Genomic DNA, 22,455 nt, shown 5'->3' with positions numbered 1-22,455 from the left:
GAATTTTAGGGGGTAATAAAAGTATAAGGTAAAGACAGAGTTAAATCTTGGAAAAGGTGGCATGAAGGGTCACGTTGTTTAGAACTGAAGTGTGCGGGATGGGGACACTTGTCATTGAGAAGAAAAGTAACAACAACAAACATCATGCAATTAACATTCGTCACAAGTGACAGCGCAGCTTTTAAAGGCTAAATTGAAAAACCATTGAAGTGTTAAATTAAAAGTGACAACACAACAGTCAGGTAGGACAGCACACGGGACAGAGGGAGAGATCCAAGGAGAGAAGAGTAACAGTAAGAGACAGAAGTGTGTAATGCTTTGCTAGCTTTATCCTTATTATGTGCACTGATTAAATTAGCATGTATTTACTATGTATCAAAATCTATAGAAAACATGTTTCAATTGTAGTGTGACATACTACCGTTACCTCGATGCCCACAACAAAACAAGAGAAGGAGGAAATGACAGGGGGACATCAGGGTAGGTGGAATACTATAACAACATGGACAATATTGTTATATTATCCCACCCACCTTAATGCGGAGCCTTTGGGCGTGGCGATGCCGTAGCCTTTGGAGTCCAGGTTCCCGCCCACTTTCATGGTGTCACAGGGCTTCCTCTGCTCGATGTACTCGTTCATGGTGGACTCCAGGAGGAAGGCGAACTTGCCCTTTGACTTTCGCACACGGGCAACGCCGTCTGGAGTGGTCTTTACAAACACCGAGGGCTCGGCCGATTTCATGTAAGACCACATCTTCTCATACACTGCTATTTTGGAGCGCTGTTTGAGAAAAGACAAGGAGAAGGGCCTCAGAAAACATACTGAAAATACATTCTGAAACAGCTTCGATTTTTGTGTATAATGATCACCATATTAAAAGTGCCTCGATGAAGTACTTATAGACATCGTTGAAAAAGGATGATATCTATACATACTCCCAGAAAAAAAGGGAAGTGGAGAAAAATATTTCTTGGGGACGTGTTGCATGATCATTATGTACAAGAATCCATTTAAGTCTCATTGACAGCACTGGATATACAAAAACAAAACACCTTTAGATAGTCTACAATTAGTGACAGCAAATCTATATAAAAACAGCACAACATGGTATTATTCCACCGACAACTTGCTTGTGATTCAAGATTAAAGTGGATGTCATATCTTGCATAATTGTATTGAAATTAAGTCTATGTCAGGAAAATGCAGCAAGAAGTGACTACTATACAAACAAAACAAACAATACAAGGGTCAGGATTTGAATTTAAAGCAGAACTAAGTAACTCATGCCCCTAGAGGCCATAAGCGCCACTGCAGGTGTCGTAGCATGCTGAGGTTTTTTTTCCTTATTAATTGTCCGTGAGAGTAAATACTACACTGACAGAAAAGACAAAGGGAGAGAGGGATATTGTACATCCGATGACACAATGGAGATTATTTTTTTCACTCACACTCGGCTATAAATACTGTTTAAGTGACACCCACGCGCTGTTAGCTTTGACCATTAGCATGTTAACTTCTTCAGGAAAAGCTGCAAGTTTGGTTTTCTGGCCAGAGACACCAGGGTAGATGAAAGACCCAGCAATCATCCCATTAACACTTGTATTACCCCCAGACGGACTGCGATCAAGTTACTTAGTTCTTCTTCAAATGAATGAAAAGAACATTGCTATTACATGGTTAAAGGCTCCAAAAAGTAGATTTTGCATAAGTCTCCTTTAAGAATCCATCATCTATCTCCCTTACATACCCAAATATGGAATAAATTCACCATGAAATGTCTCTCCCAGTAATCTGCAGATTTAGAGGAATGATTATGTACAAATGATTTCAGTAATTAATCCTCGCAACACTGCTGTCTAATGAAGAATTGTGTATGAACAAGACTGAGCAATAGTTTGACTCAAATCTCACTTAATGCTCTTAGGCTGTGGTTTATTGTTCTAATATGCTTTAACAAAACCAATTACAGCCATTTATTGCTGCATCTGTCTTTACTAAATATGATAGAGAGCGAGATTACACCGGAGACGTAAACAGAAAGCACGGTGCACATGCGAAATGCGACCTGGAATGAAAAGTGTTTGAGATTGGGCAAAGAATAAGTTAGACCCTGGCATAGTGATGAAAAAAAAAAAAAAAGACCCTTGTAGTAGGATTACAAAGAAGATAGGAATTTGTAAAGTGGGTACAAGCTGCTCACATTTGACAAACGATTTTGCAATTTGAAAGGATCAGAAAAATATAAAAGCAATTTGCGTCTTCCGTTGAAAAAAATAATCAGTTATGAGTTGCCCTTGTGGGACAGAAACCACTTGCAAAGTGTGCTTTCTATGGGCTTTGCAGCCATCAGATTCTTAATGACAATGCTGCAGGAAATTGTAAAATGCCGCAACTTCAGTGCCTGCTTTGTTATGCTTTATTGTTAATAGTCACGTTGAATTTTATATCAATTTTTTTATTTGATCATTAAGCATAATTTGTTATTGGAGGCGTTGTATTGGATTTTCTGGAGCCACAAAAACACAAAGAAAGACAACAAAAAACATACTGCTTAATAGCTTCTGTTGTTTTGGCATATTGCAGGAATGGCCAGAGGCAGGCACTATAAGCAAATGGGTCTTGACCTCAATCACAAAGTTTACAAAACAGCTGTTTAAAGTCACACATTTCAGGTTGTATATTGTAAAAGTCACCACAGAAACAGAGATGTTATTCATGTCCATGTCAATATTGTAATTAGTAAAGTTTAGTAAGTAAGTAAAGTTTATTTCTAAAGCAGCTTTCACACATAAAATCAGAGAATAGGTAAAAAGAAACACTATAAATATATGTAAATATATGTAAAGTTAAAGTGACACTAGTTTAAGGTTGAATTCAGTTTTAGTTTAATACGCCAGTGCTATCAGTTTATTAAAAGTGACTGATTTCCATGGTAATGCAGGACAGCCATATTGGCGGGTAACAGACAATTTTCCATGGTCTTAAAGTAGGCAGAAACTGATCAATATCTATCTCTAAAAGTTTGAACCATAATTAAACCTAATTGCCTTTTTGGCCGGCAGCACTTCCATACAAACTGAAAGTTTCAAACACTTACTCGGCATCTTTCAGTCGCTAGAACACTTTTTACTTTGCCTAAAGTTGGACCTGTAAACTAATCACAGTTGCTAATCATTCGTTAGCATTTTAGACAAAAATACTTTGTAATTATGCTTTAAGATGTCAGTACATTTTGCGCAGTCCCCCGTAGTAATTCCCGTTGCTTCTCTGTGACATTAAAACAGTGACAAAGGCAGGATAGATGAGCAGTTACTGGCTTTGTAACTTCAATTCAGGTTCATTTGGACATTATTTGCTTTTGTAAAATGATTCGATATGGCGGCGGGTGGCGTTTCGGTCATGAGTCTCAGAAAAACTGATGAAAGTGAGCAATGATCCTAATTAATCACTGTACAATCTGTATTAATAAAGCAGAGCATTAACCTTGGCCTGACTGAAGTGCCGTGTTAGCTTCACGTAATCATATAGGATTTGTTTGTGGGCCTATGTCACACTGAATCAGGCTCTGGGCCCTGATTGGAATAGACAGCAACATAACACAAATTAAAAGTCTGAGTGATTAATGTGTGCAGCTTATAGGAATTGAAGTCGTGACACGGGCCGTTCCGTTTGGCTGCATGTGCACAAACGAAGGGCGCGGTCAGGGTTACACATGAGATGAATGCTCACAGTTCACTTACACGCGCTCACATTAAGTAGTGGGGAAGACGAGAAAACGTGACTACAGGTTAAAGCAACAAAAAAAAAGCCATCATAAAAAAGAAAAGGAGAGCAGGTTAGAAAAAGATGACAGTCATATGCCTCATTGCTATCTCAAGTCACACCGCTGCAGTATCAAGGACAAACGGAAAGCTAATTCAACACTAAGCGCAGAGGTATCTTTATAAAAAATGTTATGAAGACAAAGTCCCACCAGGGAGCGTATGTCTTCGTAGACTGCTGTCTGAATGTGCAGAGAAACAATGGTAGTACATTGCAATGCAGTGGGAGCCGACGTCCTCTCTCCTGAATGTAATTATTCACATTCCGCTCTATGGTGGTCATTTAAAATTCAATTAGAGTATAATGACTACAAAAAGTCCATCATCAATGAACAAGACAATTTGTCACGCAATTATATACTGCCATAAATACAGCTTTATGCACGTTCTCACACCATATAATGGCTCTGTGTGCACGTCACACTGTGCTGCGAATAGGCGCTCAGACAATTAAAGGGGTGGTGAAATTAGGGTATGGACAAAAAGTATGCCATGTTGCATTAGAAGAGATTTCACGCAACACAACACAATGGGCCAGATCTTGTGACTGGCGCAGTCCGTGTGCAACTCTAAACGCAACATGGTGCACGTGCGATCTTGCATGTGGCGCAGGTTTTGCGGTAAAGGCTGCGCCACGAGGGAGAGGGCGTTATTTAAGAAAAAGAGGCCGACTGAGGCGTGGTTCATTACAAACAGCACAATTGAAAACAAAAGCGAAATTGCCTTGAAAAGTCTGTTTGAGCGTCGGTTACGAACGGGCTTACTTTGATAGATCAACGTGCACACCCCTAACACCAAAACAACAACAGTTTTCCATAAATAAATCACACATGCCTTCAAGTGTCACAACTCCATGTCTAATCTGCGTTTTAAGGAGACATTTCCACCGTGTGTCAGTGTTTTCCTCCTGATGATTCTCCTTGTGTAGCTACAGCTCAGTCCAAAAGAAAGAGGCGCATTTTACAGGGGGCATAGCAACTTTTTTTTTTTTTCCAATTCAGCCGCTCCAAGAATCCTGCAGCTGTAGCGCAAATGTTCCAATACGCTACAGTTTTCTTGCAACTGCTGCATATGGGTAACTCCTCCGCAGCCGATATGACAGTTTCTGATCAATTAGGTAAATCCTGTACATTTCGTAACTTTGCGCATTCGAACGGTGTCCAACGCCGAGGCTGCTGCCTCTCTGTCCCCGCCCGCTCACCTTGGATCTGCAGCGAGTGGCTGCAGCAGCGGAGGGACAGTTTTATTTCTTTAATCTTTATTAAACATTGCGCGCTGCATCATGCATGTTACACGTGTACAAGAGAACCCCCCTCGCAACCCACCGCCTTCCGCAGGTCTGGGGAAAGCATGGGGAGGGGGCGGCACCCCTCCTGTCCTGCCCACTTTTTGCGCCAGGTATGACACTGAAGATTGCAAGGAGCGCCACCCGTCTGCGTACTCGTCTTCTCTACAGCCTGCGCTATGAACCACAAGATCTGGCCCAGTGTCTTCTATGTAAAAGGTCAGAAAGGCCATCTGTATTGGCATTAGATAGCAGCCCTCCTTATTGAGTGAACCATCCTGTATTCTCTTCATTTCCAAGATAATTGACTCTAGATTGACTCTAGACATTTTTAGAATATTGCCAATTTAGGACAACACATCTGACGATCTATCACGCAATGGTGCAGCTTAAATGATTCATCTTGTTGATATGAACTACAGCTGCACATGTAATTGCAATCATCTAATCAAAAAATGTCCACAATTAGCAAATCATAATCGCCGAAATTATTAAGGTACTTTAAAGCCAAACCAACAGACATTCAAACAGACCCCAAACTAATCAAGCAGCACGAGCAACATTAGGCACATTAGTCACGAGCTGTCTAGACAAGGCAGTGCTTGCTATAGCGATGTACTTGTTTTTGGCTCCACCTGTTTTTTTAGAACTCAAAGGGTGTAATTGATTGAATAATTGATCACAGTCTCCCGTATGCACTCCCTCATCGTTCTTTACAGCACAGCGAGTAACAGTATTGATCAGTTTGTGTCCTCTGGTTTAAAAAGCAGACAGCAAACTGTGTTAAATTTTGCAATGCATTATCAGCAGTATTAATCCGCTTGAGTGTTTAGCTTAAGAAATATCCAGCAAATAGGAAAAAGGAAGGGGGGCTGAGATCTTAGTGTGGGTCGACCGATAACTGAGAGGTTGGCGGACCGGCACCGCCATGCCCAAAAACTCTTCATCATGCTACAACAGCCTCACAACTTTTACTTATATTTACATTCCTTTATGCTCTCACAGAGAGGAGAGAATATACCGATAGTCCCGCTGTAGCGCGCCGGTATCAAGGAGCTGCTCACAACTTCTGCTGCCTTTAGTCGACGTCTCCATGGAGACGAGCTGGAGACGTACCCACTCCTGGTAAAGTTACAGTCATGCTTTAGGAGAGCTGAGCCGCTCACAGCAAAGGTACATGTTTGTTTGTGCATTTATGAGGTATTTTTCAATGATGAAATATCTGTCATCAAATAAATGCATGTATTCCCATTTTATCAAATTCTATGTGGTGTGGCTTTAAATTTGTTATTATACTGTAAATAATGCCTTATTTTGAATATAGAAACCAAGAAATGCCATGTTTTGTTCAAAATGTTCTAATATACGTATGTTAATATGAATAGTGTCTGCCAATCATAACATCTAGAGAGATCTTCCACATCTGTTTAATTTTGTACACAGCCCCTGCCACTACCCTAAATCTGAAAGTCAAAAATTGCCCTGAATACAGCGATGATAATGCAAAATGTCCGCTCAAAATTCCCTATTAATTTGCATCAATTTGTCATTACACAACCTTCTCTCACCCCTTGCCCACTGTCCTCTGTACTGCAGCCTGTTTTTTCATTCTCTCTCTGGCTTTCACTTTCATTACATCCTCCCTCACATAACGCTCCGACACGCAAGTATCTAAATGCCATCTTCTAACGCCCACCAACACTGCACTTCCTTCTACTTCAGATCCGTTTTTGTTTGTGGACCTCAACACTTTTCCCTCCCAGTGTCATGCATGTTCACCCGGGACTGTTCCTGTATCTTAAGTACGCAGAAATAAAAGTGGAAGCTTTGGGGCTGTACTTTGTCATTGAAGTGCTACATGTTGTGGAGTGAATACCAATACTCTATCTTTGATTTGGGCCCAGTATGCTGCAGTGTGTTGTTTGGCTGCTGAGGACGCTGCTGTCCCTGTGAGGTTATGCCGGCGCCAGACTGGTCTATCATCACTTTTGTCAGCTTTTTCTTTCATGCAAACACGCTCTAATCTTCAGAGGAGTCTCCCCCCCGCTCGCTGCCATTAAAACACAGAGTGACAGGTCCGTGGGGAGCTGGGCTACACTGTGCCATATTTAATTCCAGACTGATCCAAAGATTTCTAAAAGATACTTTGAAGTGATTCAGTGGGCTTAAGAAAAAAGTGGTTTACCAAGGCTATGTCAACAGTAACAGATCATTACTGTCCCAGTCATTTACTCAATATAGTGTAGGTAAGCTGCTCTGATTCAGTTTTATAAGGAAGATATTACTTATACATGTTGTTGTCTGCATAATATCAACCAGGCTTCTTTGTGACTATTTTGGTCTCACTGCAGTTGTAATTAAACATCCACATCTGCCTACTTCATCACACTTCCCAGCTGTTAAAACTTGAATATCAATTGAAAGACCAAAAAAAAAAAAGGCACCAAACCAACCTCACCGTAAAGATGGTCCTTTGTAACTTCCCCAGACAGAAACACTCCCCCCATGACGGCCACTGAGGCCATGAAACTGAACGCTGCGGTGGAGCCCTGGATGACAGCTGTTGAGGAAGAGCATCTCAAAACCTAAAGCTATCCCGCATTCTCCCAAGGTAAGGCAGCAGACAGCCCCGCAGACAGCCCGCAGACAGAGCGAGTCAGAGCCCAAAAGAAGCGCCATAGTCTGGGGAAGAGAAGCCAGCAGCGAAGGGAGAAACTGTTCTGCCAGGAGCCTCGAGCCAATCAGGGATCCAGCGAGCCCAGCCAAGATCCCGGGCCAGCTGTCCCAGCAGCAGCAGCAGAACCGGGGCTTTCTGGGGAGATCTAGACTCCATGAGTTTGGAGAGTAATATTAGCGACTTCCTTCAAACTTTAACTCGTCTTTTTTTGAAGCTGCAACTTTAAATCTTAAATGCAATTTTGTTTAATAATTACACTGTTCTCTTCTTCTTATTGATTTTGTTGAATTACATTTAAAAATATATATTGTTTATTTTGAACATGTAGTTGCATCTATGGCTATAAAAATGCTACTCATAAAGTAAAATGCATGAAAAAGGAAAGAAGTAAAACTTATTTGATTATTTAACTTCATAATATACTTTATAATAGGCCTAGAACTAGCATAATAATAAAACCATACCTTGTAAAAAGAATGAAATACATGCATTTTATTCAATTATTATTATTATTATTATTATTATTATTATTATTATTATTATTATTATTATTTTAATAAGTGGAAAATTTCTTTAAAAAAAAAAAAAGAATTAGCTTCAATATATACATTTCCCCTTTTGTCAGCTTTGAACGTCACCAGATGCCGTCAGTATCTATTTATCTAAATAGGCTTGTTTTGAGTTAAAATTCACATCGTTTCAAATTGCCTTCAAATTGCCCTATTTTTGCATTCCGAGTGAAGGGTGCTGGTGACATTGTTCGCCCAGGGAGCAGAACAGGCCTGGGCCGCCCCTGTTCAATCTGATCTTACAAATAGCCGTTACTGTTTTGATTCTTCTGGTACAGTTGTCATAGCAACATGTTAAAAAATGTCATCTACACACTTGTATTATTCTGCCCTTGGTGTCAGACTGCTGTGAAATCATGAAACATTGATAAGAGTCAGGGAGGATGACATGTGTCGTATTTGAAACATTGGACCTGCATTCAGATGTGCAGCTGCTTTTCCACACATGACTCTCATTAAGCTCCAATATATTTACTCCAAAATACATCTGCAATGTTGAAATCCTAATAATTAGCGTGTTTTCCTGCCAGTGCTGCTTTAATTATAAAACCCATGGGAAATCAGTTCACCGTGTCGTCTAGTATTTGTCGACACTGTGGCAGTGCTATGACATTCATTATAAAGAAAACCGTGACTGGACTAGGACCCTCGTCTTATACAGGAGGCCAGCTCTGCCCATATTGTTGTAATTGGCATCCATCAAGTGCACACTGTGACATAGAGGCATAGTGGTGCACATACACCTGCAGCATCTGTGATCCAAAAGCGCTGGCATGTGTTTCTCTGTGAGGAATTAAGTGCCGCTGTCACACATGTCACAGAGCGTGGTTCCCAGGATTTATTACCTTCACATTACCCCACGGCTTTTACTGTTTCTTTGTAGTTCAAAACATGTTATTAAATGGAAGGGTTGCATTCTAGGATTAACGGCTCCTATTGTCTGCTCAATTAAAACATTTCATACGAGGAAAGACAGCTCCTTTTGTGAGCATATTTTTTGGCCCAAGTTTATATATTTTAAACAACAGAAGCCCTTCGAAATACAGTCTTCACCATTTATCAGAGCTGCAAAGAATTTAATGGAAAAAAAAAGTGTTTTCACTGTTTTCACAAATGACTTATGCTTAGTGAAACTTAAAGGCCCCGTTCCCAATTTTGTGTTTACAAACAATGAAAGAAGGCGCACATTTTATTTAAACTGTTAGTTGTGGTTTAAACTTTCTCCTAACTTTCCAAATGGTTTGCAAAGCAGCCAATTCTTCAAAAGGGATGAGTTTTAAAGGATTTTTTGTACCTTTTAGGGAGAAAAGTGGATCTTTACTGTCATGGTAATGCAAACAAAAAGACTACTTGCCTACTTGTTCACTGTCCCTAAAAATGCTCCAGTTTTCTCAACCTAAAGTGGCTCTTGACCCGACAGCGGCTGAAGCAGGTGATCTCGGAGTGGCCTGAGCCGTACTGTGGGTCGGAGCGGGTGTGATGTGAATGCGGCTGACCTCAGGCCCAACTACTCTCGGTTTGATGCCCCTTTTTTTGCGCAATGAAAGAATGAATATGCGCTGTGTGAGGATGTTTGGATTACTGCTCTGACGAGGCAAAATGTATTGACTTTAAAGCATCAAGGTACGCCTCTCTTTCCTGTCTTTCCCTTCCTGCTTCATGAGCCGATTAAAGTGCATTTCTCCTCACATCGCGTATCAGCCTCACCGGATTTAACCAGTGACCGCCGCGCAACATTGGGGAAATGTGTCGCATTGTCAGGTTGATGCTCGTTGTCATGGGAATAAGTTTGTTGAACAGCTGATCGTAGACGTGGCTGATGGTGCGGCGCGTGTGTGAACACGGACTGAACTAACTGAGGCAAATGCAGTTGGAATTAGGGCTGACTCGGCTCGACCCACAAGGCGCTCCAACATGTGTGAAAACGCCCTTAGATGCTCTTTAGTCTGATTGTCACAGAAACAAATATTCTAGAAAAAAGTAGAGTACAAGGCCTTTAATTTCCAATATCAAAAGCTGTAAATTAAACCTGAGATTTCTTTACACCAACACCATTCTTTGCACAGTTTTCCAATGCAAAATCTTTAGCTATTCAAAGTAACGTCTAAATACATTTGTAACTCCATCATCTTTGTCTAACAACAACTTGAGTCACATTCAACAAAGCTCGTTATTGTGAGCTTTTCAACCCAGGGGTTAAAACAAATGAATAGCTCTTTGTGCCAGCAGGCTGCAGCTGTGAAACATCTGAATTGTTTCTCTCCTGCTGATGAGTAATGAGCGAGCGGGAGATAAAAGAGCGTCATATCGCCTCTCCGTCTTCACACGCAGAGTGCCGTTTCATTAATTTTTCTGAAACGTATTGCTCAGCAATCGCCCAAGATGGGGCTGTTAATGCGGCTGTACCAAAAACCAAGCTCTGGTGAATTTCACAGCAGAAGGTTGATGACCTTAAGGACATGCTCCGCTGCTTAGTTCAGGCTTTCAGGACTAATACACTCTCGCTTTGGGTTTTAGTTAATTTATGACTTAATTGCCAGGCAAGTCCCTCATGCCCAGGGACACTGTATTGCTTATTCCTTCTGAACCATCTTCCGGCCCGCTCTATTTGACCTACAGTGCAGCTCTTCAAAGTCTGTGGCCAGATACCTAATTATATTTCATGGCTGACCCCAGTTTGAGCCTGGCGCTGGAGCTTTGATTAGCCTCCTGTTTTTCTATCACCTCCGGAGTCTACCACGTTGTTATCACACTTTCTGCTGACAGCCCCGGCCGCTTCAAGGTTGCGCACTGCAGTACCGTCGCATTAATTTCACAATTATGTCAGAAGGGTTCAAGAACTGCTCCTCTGTCAACATTCCTCATTTGAAGCAATCTTAGGCAGGTCAATAATGTTGTGATAAAGGTGGAAAGAAGAGTTATAGCAGCAAGGAGTTCATCAAGGACTTTACACAACCAGGCCAAACTGTGCAGCCCACTGGATTATTATTAAACTCTGTCCCTCACCCTGTGCTCATAGTGCTGGTATACAGTATATGTGGGCTTGGCAGCTTGAAAATAGAGAGAAGCCGAATAAACACATTGATCACACTTGCCTACATAGAGGGTATGCACTTGCATCGAGCAGAACCCTCAGTAAGACAAATACTATCGATGTAGAATTGACTCTTAATTCGCTGTTGCCGTACTGTTGCTTTATTGTGACATCACCTGCATAACCTCTATTGGGTGGTTATGTCTTGTACCATGTGCCAGAGGCGGGAGTGAGTCACTAAATGCAAGTCTCGGGTCAAGTCCAAGTCGTTAAGGTCCAAGTCCCAAGCAAGCAATTGGTTCTGGGGTCGAGTCAAGTCAAGTCATAGCTTTTGTCAAGTCAAGTCTTGCTTTAGCCGGCAAGTCACTTCAAGACACAAAGGTCAGAGTCTAATTCTTCTTTTCAAAATGTGTTTACTTGAAAATATGCAGTAAGTGCTTTCTCAAGGTTTAGCGGTTTTGAACATTTTGGCTAAAATTAAAGTTTTAAAATGTAATGGATTTAAAGTCTCATTCATATTTAATCACCAACGCCACCAGTCTATGTACAAAATTACTGGGACAGCATTTTAAAGAAGGGGGTCTGGGGGGCCTTACTTAAAAAAATGAAACAGTCTTTTAAACATTAGTTGCTTTTCCCTGCAGTCTGAAAGATAAATATAAAATAATATTTCATTTTTGTTAGTTTCTGTCAGTTTTTCTGTCAGTGGTTCCCCTGTAATGCCCCAGCCCCTGTATACTCGGATTCGCCCCTGCTCAAAGTAACTTCCATACAGTCTTAAGTCCCGCTGTCACTGGGCTCTGTGTGGATGTGGAAAATAGCTACTAATTGCTGTAACTTTTGTGTAAATGCCTTAAAACACAGAGAAGCCCCCAAGATGTTTGTCATTAATCCAGCTCTTACCGCATCGTCGTTCTGGAGGCTGCCCTGTCTGCGCCGTAGGTACAGTCCATTGTTTCGAACGTTTTCCTGTCCTTAATAAATGTCTATGAATCGTCACCTCTTCACTCACTGTAGAAAAGTTTTAATGCATCCAAAGAAACACTCATTTTCTCCTTCCTTTGCACGCTGTATTGATTAGGCGGCAGAAGCGTTACGTCAGGATACCGAAAAAACATGTGGCTAATTGATTGTGTGAACATAGATGCGCTGATTTTACGCAATAAATCCTCTTGTCTTTCAACAGTTTCACTAAAATAAATAAGAACCATAAAGTCACAGCAAGTCATTGAGAGTCATTGGCCTGAAGTCCAAGTTAAGTCTCTAGTCTCAAACAGCAAGTCATAAGTCTAGTCAAGTCTTTTTTGGAGCATTGGTCAAGTAAATCTCAAGTCCCAAAAATTGCGACTTGAGTCTCCCACCTCTGCCATATGCCAACCTCACACACTCATCCAGGAACTTCCATTGTAGTAGAGATATCAAAGTATTGTCAAGCTGCTTGGATTGACTGAGTTAAGGACGTCTCACCTCTTTGTTCAAGGGCTTCCTCACACTTGTCTCGTCAGATTGTAAGAGCGATTAGAGGCAAACATGGGGGGATATGACAGTCATGACCCCTCCAAAGTTTAAAAGAAGCTTCTGAAGAAAGAAGTGAGACATCCTCATCACCTCAGCCCATTGACATTGTTTGAAAAACTAAAGCTTCTGGAATGGACTAATGTTGGTTCATCACTTGCTTCCCTGGACCATTTTTGAAACATGTTCATCTCTAATATTTTGCTCTGACCCAGTGGACCAAAGGTTGAGTGCACTGTGAGTGTGTTGTTGATTACTCACCCTGAAAAACTCCTTGGTAGAACCTGAGTCTAAAGTGCCATATGCTATCTCAGTCTGCTTGGCCAGATCCTCTGCGCTTTCTATAGGAGAGACCATCCTCTCCACTGTGAGGAAGGCAGCCAGGTTGGCCGTGTAGGAGGAGATGATGATGAGGGTGAAGAACCACCAAACGCCACCAACGATCCGACCCGACAGAGACCTGAGAAACACAGAGCAGAGTGACATGTGCTTATTTACAACCTTTTGTAACATATGTAACACCACTGATAACATATTTTATGACATGAATTGATTGCAAACATTTGAGACCAAAGCTGGTGTGTGAATTATAAGACACTTACTATGTACAGACACACAGAAATGCAGTAATTATAATAATCGATATACACTAAAGTCTGTCACAAAGTTACTATATCGATTTATCGTTCAATGAATGGTAGATAAACATTATCTCTTTTGGCTCAATATTCATTGCCTGTACATTTTTTGCCTTTTTCCCCCTTATTTTTTATCATATCAGTTACTAAGTCGCTCATGCCCCTAGAGGCCATAAGCGCCACTGCATGTGTCGTAGCATGTTGTGGTTTTATACTCATTAATTGTCCATGAGAGTGAATACTACGCTGACAGAAAAGACAAAGGGAGAGAGCGACATTGTACATCCAATTACCCAATGGAGATCATTTTTTTCACTCAAACTTGAATGTAAATACTGTTTAAGCGGCGCTAGCCCGCAGTTAGCTTTGCCGGTTAACCTGTTAGCTTCTTCTTTGTGATTCTATTAGTGTGTATTGGAGCCTCCGACCCGGTTGCAGGGAAAGTTGCAATTGTGGTTTTCTGATATGAAAAAGAGATTACTGGGATTACCCTTTTTTGAGGGAAGTTTTAGTCATATGTGTGCTCATCAATAGTATCGTTTATCGCATATTTCAAGTTTGCCTTACTGCAAACACAAATATGTAACAATGTACATACTGTACCAATTTAGTCCTACACTTAAAAACATTGTATTTACAGAGTAAATGTATTGATTTTGTCGTGTTTATTTGTATGCATCACCCACCTTGGAGAGATATCGCAGCCCTGTTGCATGAAGGCGCCCAGGGAGAACCAGAGTGAGTTGAAGATGCCAAAATCATTGGGAGGGTCTGGAGGAGTCTGAGGGTCTTTAGTCTCGTCCTGCTCCTCCAGGTTCCACTCGTACGGACTGAAGCGGCTCACCAAGAAGAGAACCACGCTCACCCCGATATAGGCAAAAACTATACACATCCAGATCTCATAGGCCAGCGGGTCCAGAAAAGAGAACACTCCAGGCTTGGACTTTTGCGGCTTCTTTATCATAATGGAGATGCCCAAACTCATAAAGGGCTTGGAAAAGTCTATGACCTCCTCTCGAACCAGAGTTATGGTGAGAGGCGCAACTGCTATATCTGCTCTCTGGAAACAGGGACAGGCACAGCAAGCGTTAGACAGAAGGTGCAGCACCACAGTGGCTACGTTTACATGCAGACCAAAAACCTAATGAGGATCTGGTTTCTGGAGTTCTCAGATTATTGTATACAGTATAATCTGATATATTTCAAAATATATTCTCAAAAATCTAAAACTGCTCTGGCACATGTACAACTCAGGGTTTTTGATTTTCACATTTCTGAGGTGAATCTAAATGCATCAGCTCTGACTATCGGGTTATCTAATTACTAAGTGATCAGATATTTCTGACCATGTAATCCTAGCCACTGTGACACCTGCACTTTGAAATGGGAAAAGCGTTTTATCATTGTACTTTCACACTATACATTAGACATATAGAGTTACACCATGTCAGAGCAGACATTAGACTTTGTGGCAAATCTTGTTTCATGTGGATAGGCCACTCAACATAGATATTTATCACAAGGTACAAAATCTGCAATGACAGCTAAAAGGGGAATTCAACCTTATAACTCTGACCAGCCCTCCATAATATCAGTTTATAGGCTGTAGTCAATGTTATGAATTTGCATGAATCAACTCCTACTACAACTAATTAGTGTCGTTACTTGTTTTACTGCCGGTTTAGGTTCTACACACCTGACACCAGAACATTTGCTTTACTCCTATCACTTGTCAGTGGTCATAATTTTATGGCTATTGAGGCAAATTGCACTATGTATTAGGGCTGGCTGAGACGTAAACTGAGTTTTATTTATTTTTTTAGTTTCTTAGCTTCAAGGGAAAGAGACAGCTTGGATATACTCCACTAAGGCAGATGGGATCTTGAGTCATCCCTGACCAAATGCTCCTTAATCAGGACTCAAGAAGCTACAGGAAAAGTAAAAATATTTCAATTGTCCCCAGTTGCTCAAAGACCATTGCACTTCCAGATGCAACAAAAAGCCAACCATATGTCACACTAAACAAACTCAGTAATAGAAGAATTTTCTGAAGTAAATAGCTATGCGCAAGACTGAACTAAATTGTTGTCTGAAAATTGCACGCAATCTCTCTTAAAACCCCTGTTTCCAAAGTTTTATCAAAGTCTTGGGCCACTTACAATTTCATGTTAATTCAGGCATTAAATGTAATGTTATATTTCATTTATAAACACCTGACCTACCAAAACCTTTTGCACAGTAACTTAAATTCAAAGAATGACATGCCTTTTGGTGGATTTACAAAACACGTCAAAATCTGACATAGTTCTTTTATTCGCTCCAAGCTGTTTTTCTTTTTCTCCCTTCTTTGCTCTGCTGCTTCAATCACCCAATTCTAGAGGCGGTGCCGTAATTCTACAAATCACAATGGATTTCTTTATAAAAGCACCAGAAATAATTGATCTTGTTAGACAGTGTTGATGACTTGTGCTGGTGTCATTAATTAGATCTCGCTTTTCTTAAAAGCAGCAGCCACTTTGTCAAGGACAATTCTCAGCATTGTGCTCTATTGTCATTTTATGTCCAAATAGAGAAAACAGTGAATTGAAGGAAATGTGTTTTACAAGGTCAGAAAAACAACAAACTGGCCCAATAAACATGAGTGTTTCCTTTGCCCTGTCAACACTGCAGTGGAGGGGCTATAACCGTTTAATCCTGGCGGCGCCGTAAGCAGCGCTCAATCAATGGTGAGGGAAAGTAAGCAATAAGGAGCAGCCTCAGGCCTAACCTTTAAGAGACGACTAAAATCAAATTAATTTACTGGTCAAAAGGTCAAAATGTACAAAGCTGTTAGCCCTGGACCGACTGCAGTAAAATCACATGACGGAGAGAGATTTGACAGCGATGTGATTGGGATATTTTCTGCCCTTGCATCTGCGGGGAGTGGACTTTTCCCATTTGAAAGGTAATTTGGCAGCAATCTCGCATCAAACCGAGCAATCTCTGCGGCTGATAACTGGGAAATTGAACAGATGAGGAACCCTAACCCTTATGCATTTTGTATTTGGCCTTCTATTGTGGCCCTTGACAAGAAGACAGCGCGGCAGGAATAGCGGGGAGGGGTCTGAAGTGGGTTTAATTTGGGAATGCGCAAGGTGTTAATGCTCCCTCAGATGTAGAATGCAGCATGGCCGTTCGCTAGTGCACGACTAACAACCTCTAATGGAGCACAACACATGGATCTTGTTGTCACCGACCACAATTTAGCTGTTGATTCTAACGTGCGATTTTCTCAGTTGTAAATTTACAATGTGGCAAATCCATCATACTCATCAAACATGAAACGTAATAACTTCAAAGGCAAACGATCTTTCATTCATCAAAGTGATTACAGTGCGTCTGCCATATGGATTCATTGTTTCCATGTACCTACCTCTGTTTGGGCTGTAAAAGAGAGGCTTTAGAGAGTGATGGGGATTAATTGCAATGAACAGCACTGAGAAATGATTTCATTTTCTCCATCTCGAGATGATCACCAACTCTCTGATGCCCGTGGCTGCGCTCGACTAAAATAACTCACTTTCTGACACAGCGTTACACTTTGAACTGGACAAGAGCTGATGAGTTCAAAATGAGTTGGTGATAAGCTTGAGACAGAAAAATGAGATCTCCTCTCATGTTGAAGTTCCTTGCAAACTGTCATGTAATCAGTGAATACAAGGGTCCCAGTACTCACCCCATAGACCAGTTCACCCACCATCCCGTTCCACGTCTTGGTCTCGGGGTCACGGGCTCCATACTTTCCATCCATTACTATAGACAGTTTGTACTTAATTCCAACATGTTTGGCAATCTCAGATGCTAAATCGACGCAGTAGCCTTCATATCTGTCATTCCCCTCCAGATGCATATAATTTTTCTTGTACATCACATAAGGAGCTTCCTGTAGATTCAAACATACTTGGTTTATTCCACTCCCATGCCCTTGCACTCACATACAGTCACACATGCACACACCCCCACTCATAGAGCTATAACAGACTGTTCTACCCAGAGTCATGCAGTCATGCAGTAACGGATGATGCCCACAAATGCATAAATATGCAGTGATAAGAGAAGCGCAATCAAGTGGTCACACTGCTCTCATCAAAGCGGCTGCAGCCAGACACCAAGCCCAATGCACTCAATCCTTCTGAGCCCAGGGGTGCAACTCCGGGAGAGTTATGGGAAGAAAGAGCACAAAGTTTGTGTGAGAAGGAGGCGCACAGTGCAGACATTTTTGATCTGTGCTGGAAGCCATTGGTATGCAAGGTGTGGGTCAGCTCTGAGTGGGTGGGATGGGAATGGGGATGGCTTTCATAAGTAAATGCCAGTGACAGGAGAGGGATCAGAGTGCCCAGTGTTTCTTAACATATTCAAGCACATTGCACCAAGGCGTGGTTGAACACCGTTCCATTCCAAAGAAAAACAACATAAAGAAGTTAAAGAAAAAAGAGCCATTGTTTGCCGTTTCAGAAATGCAAAATACTGCATAAATTAAATAAATAATTCGAGTGTGAGAGCAGGAGCGTGCTAGTTTTGCTCTACTTTTCAAAAGGCTGGTGCAGCTTGTCTGTTCTTTCATTGAGCACATAATCATTATCAAACAATAAGGCGCTCAGGAGAGCACGCATCGTCATTACAGCCACACACAATTGAAGTGCATGTAGGAGCAATGGTTTATTTGTTTTGTGCTGAACATATCCCTCACTTGGATCCATTGAGCAATTCCTTCCAGTCAACACATGTTTACCTCCTGACCGTGTTCTCATTTGCAGATGTTACATGTTTCCTTTTATTGAGCGGAACTGGTTTATTCTCTTGAATGCTGATTAAATCTGTATAAAAGGCCAGAGCCGCAAACATTATACAGTTTGCTGTTGTGAACATGTTGGTTTTCATTGATAATTATCTTGCTACCAAATAATACACTATGCTCTTACAGTTGCATTTAAATAGAACATATCCACTACTGTTTGTTTCATTTGCTGTAAATGTTGAGGTCATATTTCAACACAGAACAATTAAGAGGGCAATGCAAAATAGATCAGAGAGGCCACAATCATTATCTGTTCAGCTCCAATGTGAGTTATTTTGCTTTGCCCGTTTATCAAACCATCGCTGCATAACTGTGTGTTCATTCTTCGGCCAGTCTATCCCGATGTCATTGAACATTTACTTGATGAGGACAGACAGGTCTACTTACGTATGCGTTTGTATGTGTTTGTAATTGATGGAGTCAACCATAATAATTTACCATTATTGTGATGTCACTGCTACGACAGGCCACTGAAGTATGGGAACTCAAAATGCTTTGACACCCACACGGATACAGTTGAAACACTCTCTCGGAGATCGACTGTTTCAACATGTAGTGAGTGGATGGAAAGCAACACAAAAAAGATGTGGTTCTACCCGCCCAGGACAGAATGTCTCACTCATCAGAATCAACACCATGACCTTGAGTGGCAGAATACGTCAAACATTTAAAACTACACGGAAAGTGTACCATAATAGTAGTGACCACAATCGTTCGGTTTTCCACTGAGGAGTCGTTGGAGACCTGCGGGTCCAATATATTTACAAATCGAGTGTATTCGTTCCAGTACCCAATCTGCAAAAAGAAAACTGTGTTTAGTGACATCTCATTGTTTTGAACCATAGACTGTAACAGTCACTGTTTATGCAGACTGAGGGTTGGCACAATAGAAATGTGTCTTATATAAACACATGACCACTGCAGTTCACTAGTGTTCACATCATAATTTCATTGTAGCTGGCAGAGAGGAAAGATCTTGTGTAAACAGTAACATTGCTCAAACATTTCTATACGATTTTGCATAATAGCAACTTTGTGATTTATAAGTTAAGCCAGAAAACAATCTAAAAAAAAGTCTGCCCTTAATGTCACACGCAAAAGTACTAACTGTTATTTTCTTTTCTTTTTTTGGTTTATTGCAAAGTCTATAGAAACTTTTAAATTATGTAGAAAAATCTTGGGCAAAACACAATCATATGGCAGACTACTTGAGGCCCTCCTCGTCCTCACTTCTCAGGTTTGGCGGTAAATAATTCATATGCCGGACTGTGAACTGCATACACATTTAATAATTTACTATAATATCCCTCTGGCTTCAGCTGCTTGTGTGCAGGGCTACCATTGCTGTTACTCTGTACTCTGTTGTACAGATGCTTAAGTCAAACTAATGTCAAGTGTTTGTTTGCCCATCTGAAGTAATAGTTTTGGCTCATGATGAAACGTGTTGCATATGTTGCTGCCAATAGAGTAACTGTTGCTGGCTAGGCTTTCCCTTCTCACATCTGGTCTGCGCCTTTTTTGCTCTTAGATCTTTAAATGTTTCGGCCAGACAGGTGTACAGAGCTGCAGGGATTTTAACTTGCCAAGTGGAGGCGCTAGAAAGCAGCAGACTTATCAAAATTCAGCAGTGGGAAATATGGATTGCACAGTTAGTTCACTTGCCAGCCTGATAAAAGCAGTTGTGTCTGATAAGATATTGGGATATTGGGAGACGAGGTGTGTTATGGAAAGCTGCTCCAGAGGCAATAATCTGATTGTAATTCACGCTGCCTGGACAGTTATCAAATTTATCATCAAATATGACAGTCACAGCTCGGAAACTTCCTCTAACTGGCTCTTGGGACAAAACTTCTGCACAATCAAATTTCACTGTTTCTAATAACAAGTTTTGAGTTTGTGACATCATTAGTATGCACAATACATAATATATTTGTAAAGGAGGTTCAGGAGTTTTCAATTGACTGTCCACTAAATCTGTGGTTCTCAACTGGTGGGTCGGGGCTTTTAATGCAGTATTTATGTAAAGAAGAAGTGTAGGTGTTACTTTATATTAAGGTGTGCTCGTTTAGCATTAATAAGGTAAGCATTAGTAATGAATGTAAGCTATTGTTGTAGCCACAGCTGCCATGGGAAAGACTGACAGAAGCGAGGCAACCAGTCTGTGCCATTGGCCCTTCCGACTACCACCACCACCACTCACTCACATTGGGCAGAGCAAAGGCGGTAATCTTCTTAACGTTAGGATGAGGGTAGGCCAGGAATAAGCATTTCATTCATGGCCTATTAGTATGTTAATAGATACTAATGTAATAAGCAGCTTATTAATATCTATACAAGCAGAATAAGCATTTTTCATGTCCTATTAATATTTAATGCTTTTTAATACCTTATTAATTCTTAACAAGCACACGTTAATAGAAAGCATTAAAAAAGTGTAGAATCACTACTTGAGTCTGTTAAAATGACAGTTATTGGGTTGTTTTGATCATAATTTCAGCTTTTTTAGCTTATTCAATACTTATTCAGCATCCATTTTTGAGTAAAAGACAATATTTTCCATCATATTTTACAAGTCGGTTGAATTTAGGTCACGGCTTGTCATCCCAGAGTGATTGTGGGTCCTGACACCATATCAGTTGAGAACCGCTGCTCTAAATTATACAACAATTTATGTATAACATGTAGAATCAACTTTCTAATAATAGTGCAAAGTAATACTATGGTACAGGATTACATATAGAGTAACATGTATATTTCTTCCCATATTATTACTGAGACTAACAGTGATTGTAATTTGCAGCCTTCATACTGGATAGCCATATTAGCATGAAATAAATAAGGCACACAGTATATCCTGATTCCATAGTATTACCATAACTGCCCTGTATTTACACTTTTAAGTACCGTGCTATATGTAAGATTTTACGAAGTGGTGACTCGTGTTCATCTTGTTCCTGGACGTCCCCTGAACACGGACATTTGACACGTCTGGTTTAAACCGTCCCCCGTGTCCTCCATCCCGTGTCTCCTCCTGCGTCTCTGTGTGTGACTACGTCTTGGCTGAGGACTGAGTGATACTAATTGAAGTGTGGGCTTCAGAGGGCTGTGAGGCAGAGGCATAATCACACGTCATATCAGCCTGAGCCCACTCTGATCTGGCTAACGAGAAAATTCGCAGCTGTCTGTTGGAAGTTGGCGAGGTTATAAAACCAGAGGTCATCATATGTTACTGGTTAAAATGCTAATGTACCAGTGGGAATTACCGTTTTTTTGAAGAGCAGCCAGAGGAATTCTTGGAGCCCTTTTCTACTGTAATTGGTTATGTGAATGGTAATTACTGTCAGGACAGGATCAAAATTCATAGCTGCCCCGTGGCAAAGAAGAGGTCCTATATCACTCTTTTGATAGGACAGTTGGAGCTATCAGAACGCGGTGCTGGGTGTGATTTGTGGGGCCTGTAATACACTTGGCGTAGCTCATCAATGCCGCCACCTAACCAAGGTAGAGCCGGCAATCAGCATTACTCTGCTCTGTCCTCTGCCGGTCCCACGGTACAACGAATGACTGGAGAAGCACTTTCCACTTTAATCAATGGCAGCGGAGGCCGGTTTGGAAATGTCATGCTGTTTTATTAAACACTTGTTAGCCCCTGAGTCAAAGGCAGATAACTGCATGTGGCCACTTATATTCTTTTTTTGTCGTTTTTCACCCACAGATCGATACATCACGAGGATTGTGACTTCCTGAACCGTGCTTGTGCGCCCTTGATAAGGCCTATATACTTGATCCAGTGACAGTTGATGGAGGCTGTCATTCAGACTTACCTTCCTCGGCCCACCTGTTTTCATCTCATAAATGTCTATGGTGTAGTTGGTCCTGCGGCCGTAGTTGTCAAACTGGATATTTCCCGTCATCCCCTGCACTTGGACCTGCCATGTGGGACAGACAGACACAGATATAGAAAGGCAATGACTCTGCATATAGAGATGGTTTTAAGGTGCTCGTGTCCACGGAGCTGAGTGAGCACAGACTGTTAATCAAATGATGAACTGGATACACTTTAATAAAAGATGTAGTT

At 41.1% G+C, this 22,455-nt stretch overlaps 1 protein-coding gene across 4 annotated transcripts in view; it reads right to left on the bottom strand.

Moving 5' to 3' along the window:
- Positions 1-22,455, bottom strand: part of LOC306963248 (glutamate receptor 3) — a 102,429-nt gene that overhangs the window by 6,649 nt on the left and 73,325 nt on the right. For all 4 annotated transcript variants that reach the window (XR_013792898.1, XM_079556763.1, XM_079556761.1 and 1 more), the window contains exons 8-13: positions 22,202-22,306; positions 19,068-19,172; positions 17,256-17,462; positions 14,227-14,600; positions 13,164-13,362; positions 534-781 (exon numbers count right to left, since the gene is read on the bottom strand). Coding sequence is in view for 3 of the 4 variants with exons in the window: in XM_079556763.1 (XP_079412889.1) it covers positions 534-781; positions 13,164-13,362; positions 14,227-14,600; positions 17,256-17,462; positions 19,068-19,172; positions 22,202-22,306 (1,238 nt within the window). In the remaining variant the exon portion in view is untranslated. The remainder of the gene's footprint in view (positions 1-533; positions 782-13,163; positions 13,363-14,226; positions 14,601-17,255; positions 17,463-19,067; positions 19,173-22,201; positions 22,307-22,455) is intronic.

This window comes from Gobius niger, assembly GCF_951799975.1.
Source record: "Gobius niger genome assembly, chromosome: 5".
In the NCBI taxonomy this organism is placed as follows: Eukaryota; Metazoa; Chordata; class Actinopteri; order Gobiiformes; family Gobiidae; genus Gobius; species Gobius niger.
Note: the sequence above shows the minus strand (reverse complement) of the source record. Positions and strands in the feature narration are given on the sequence as shown.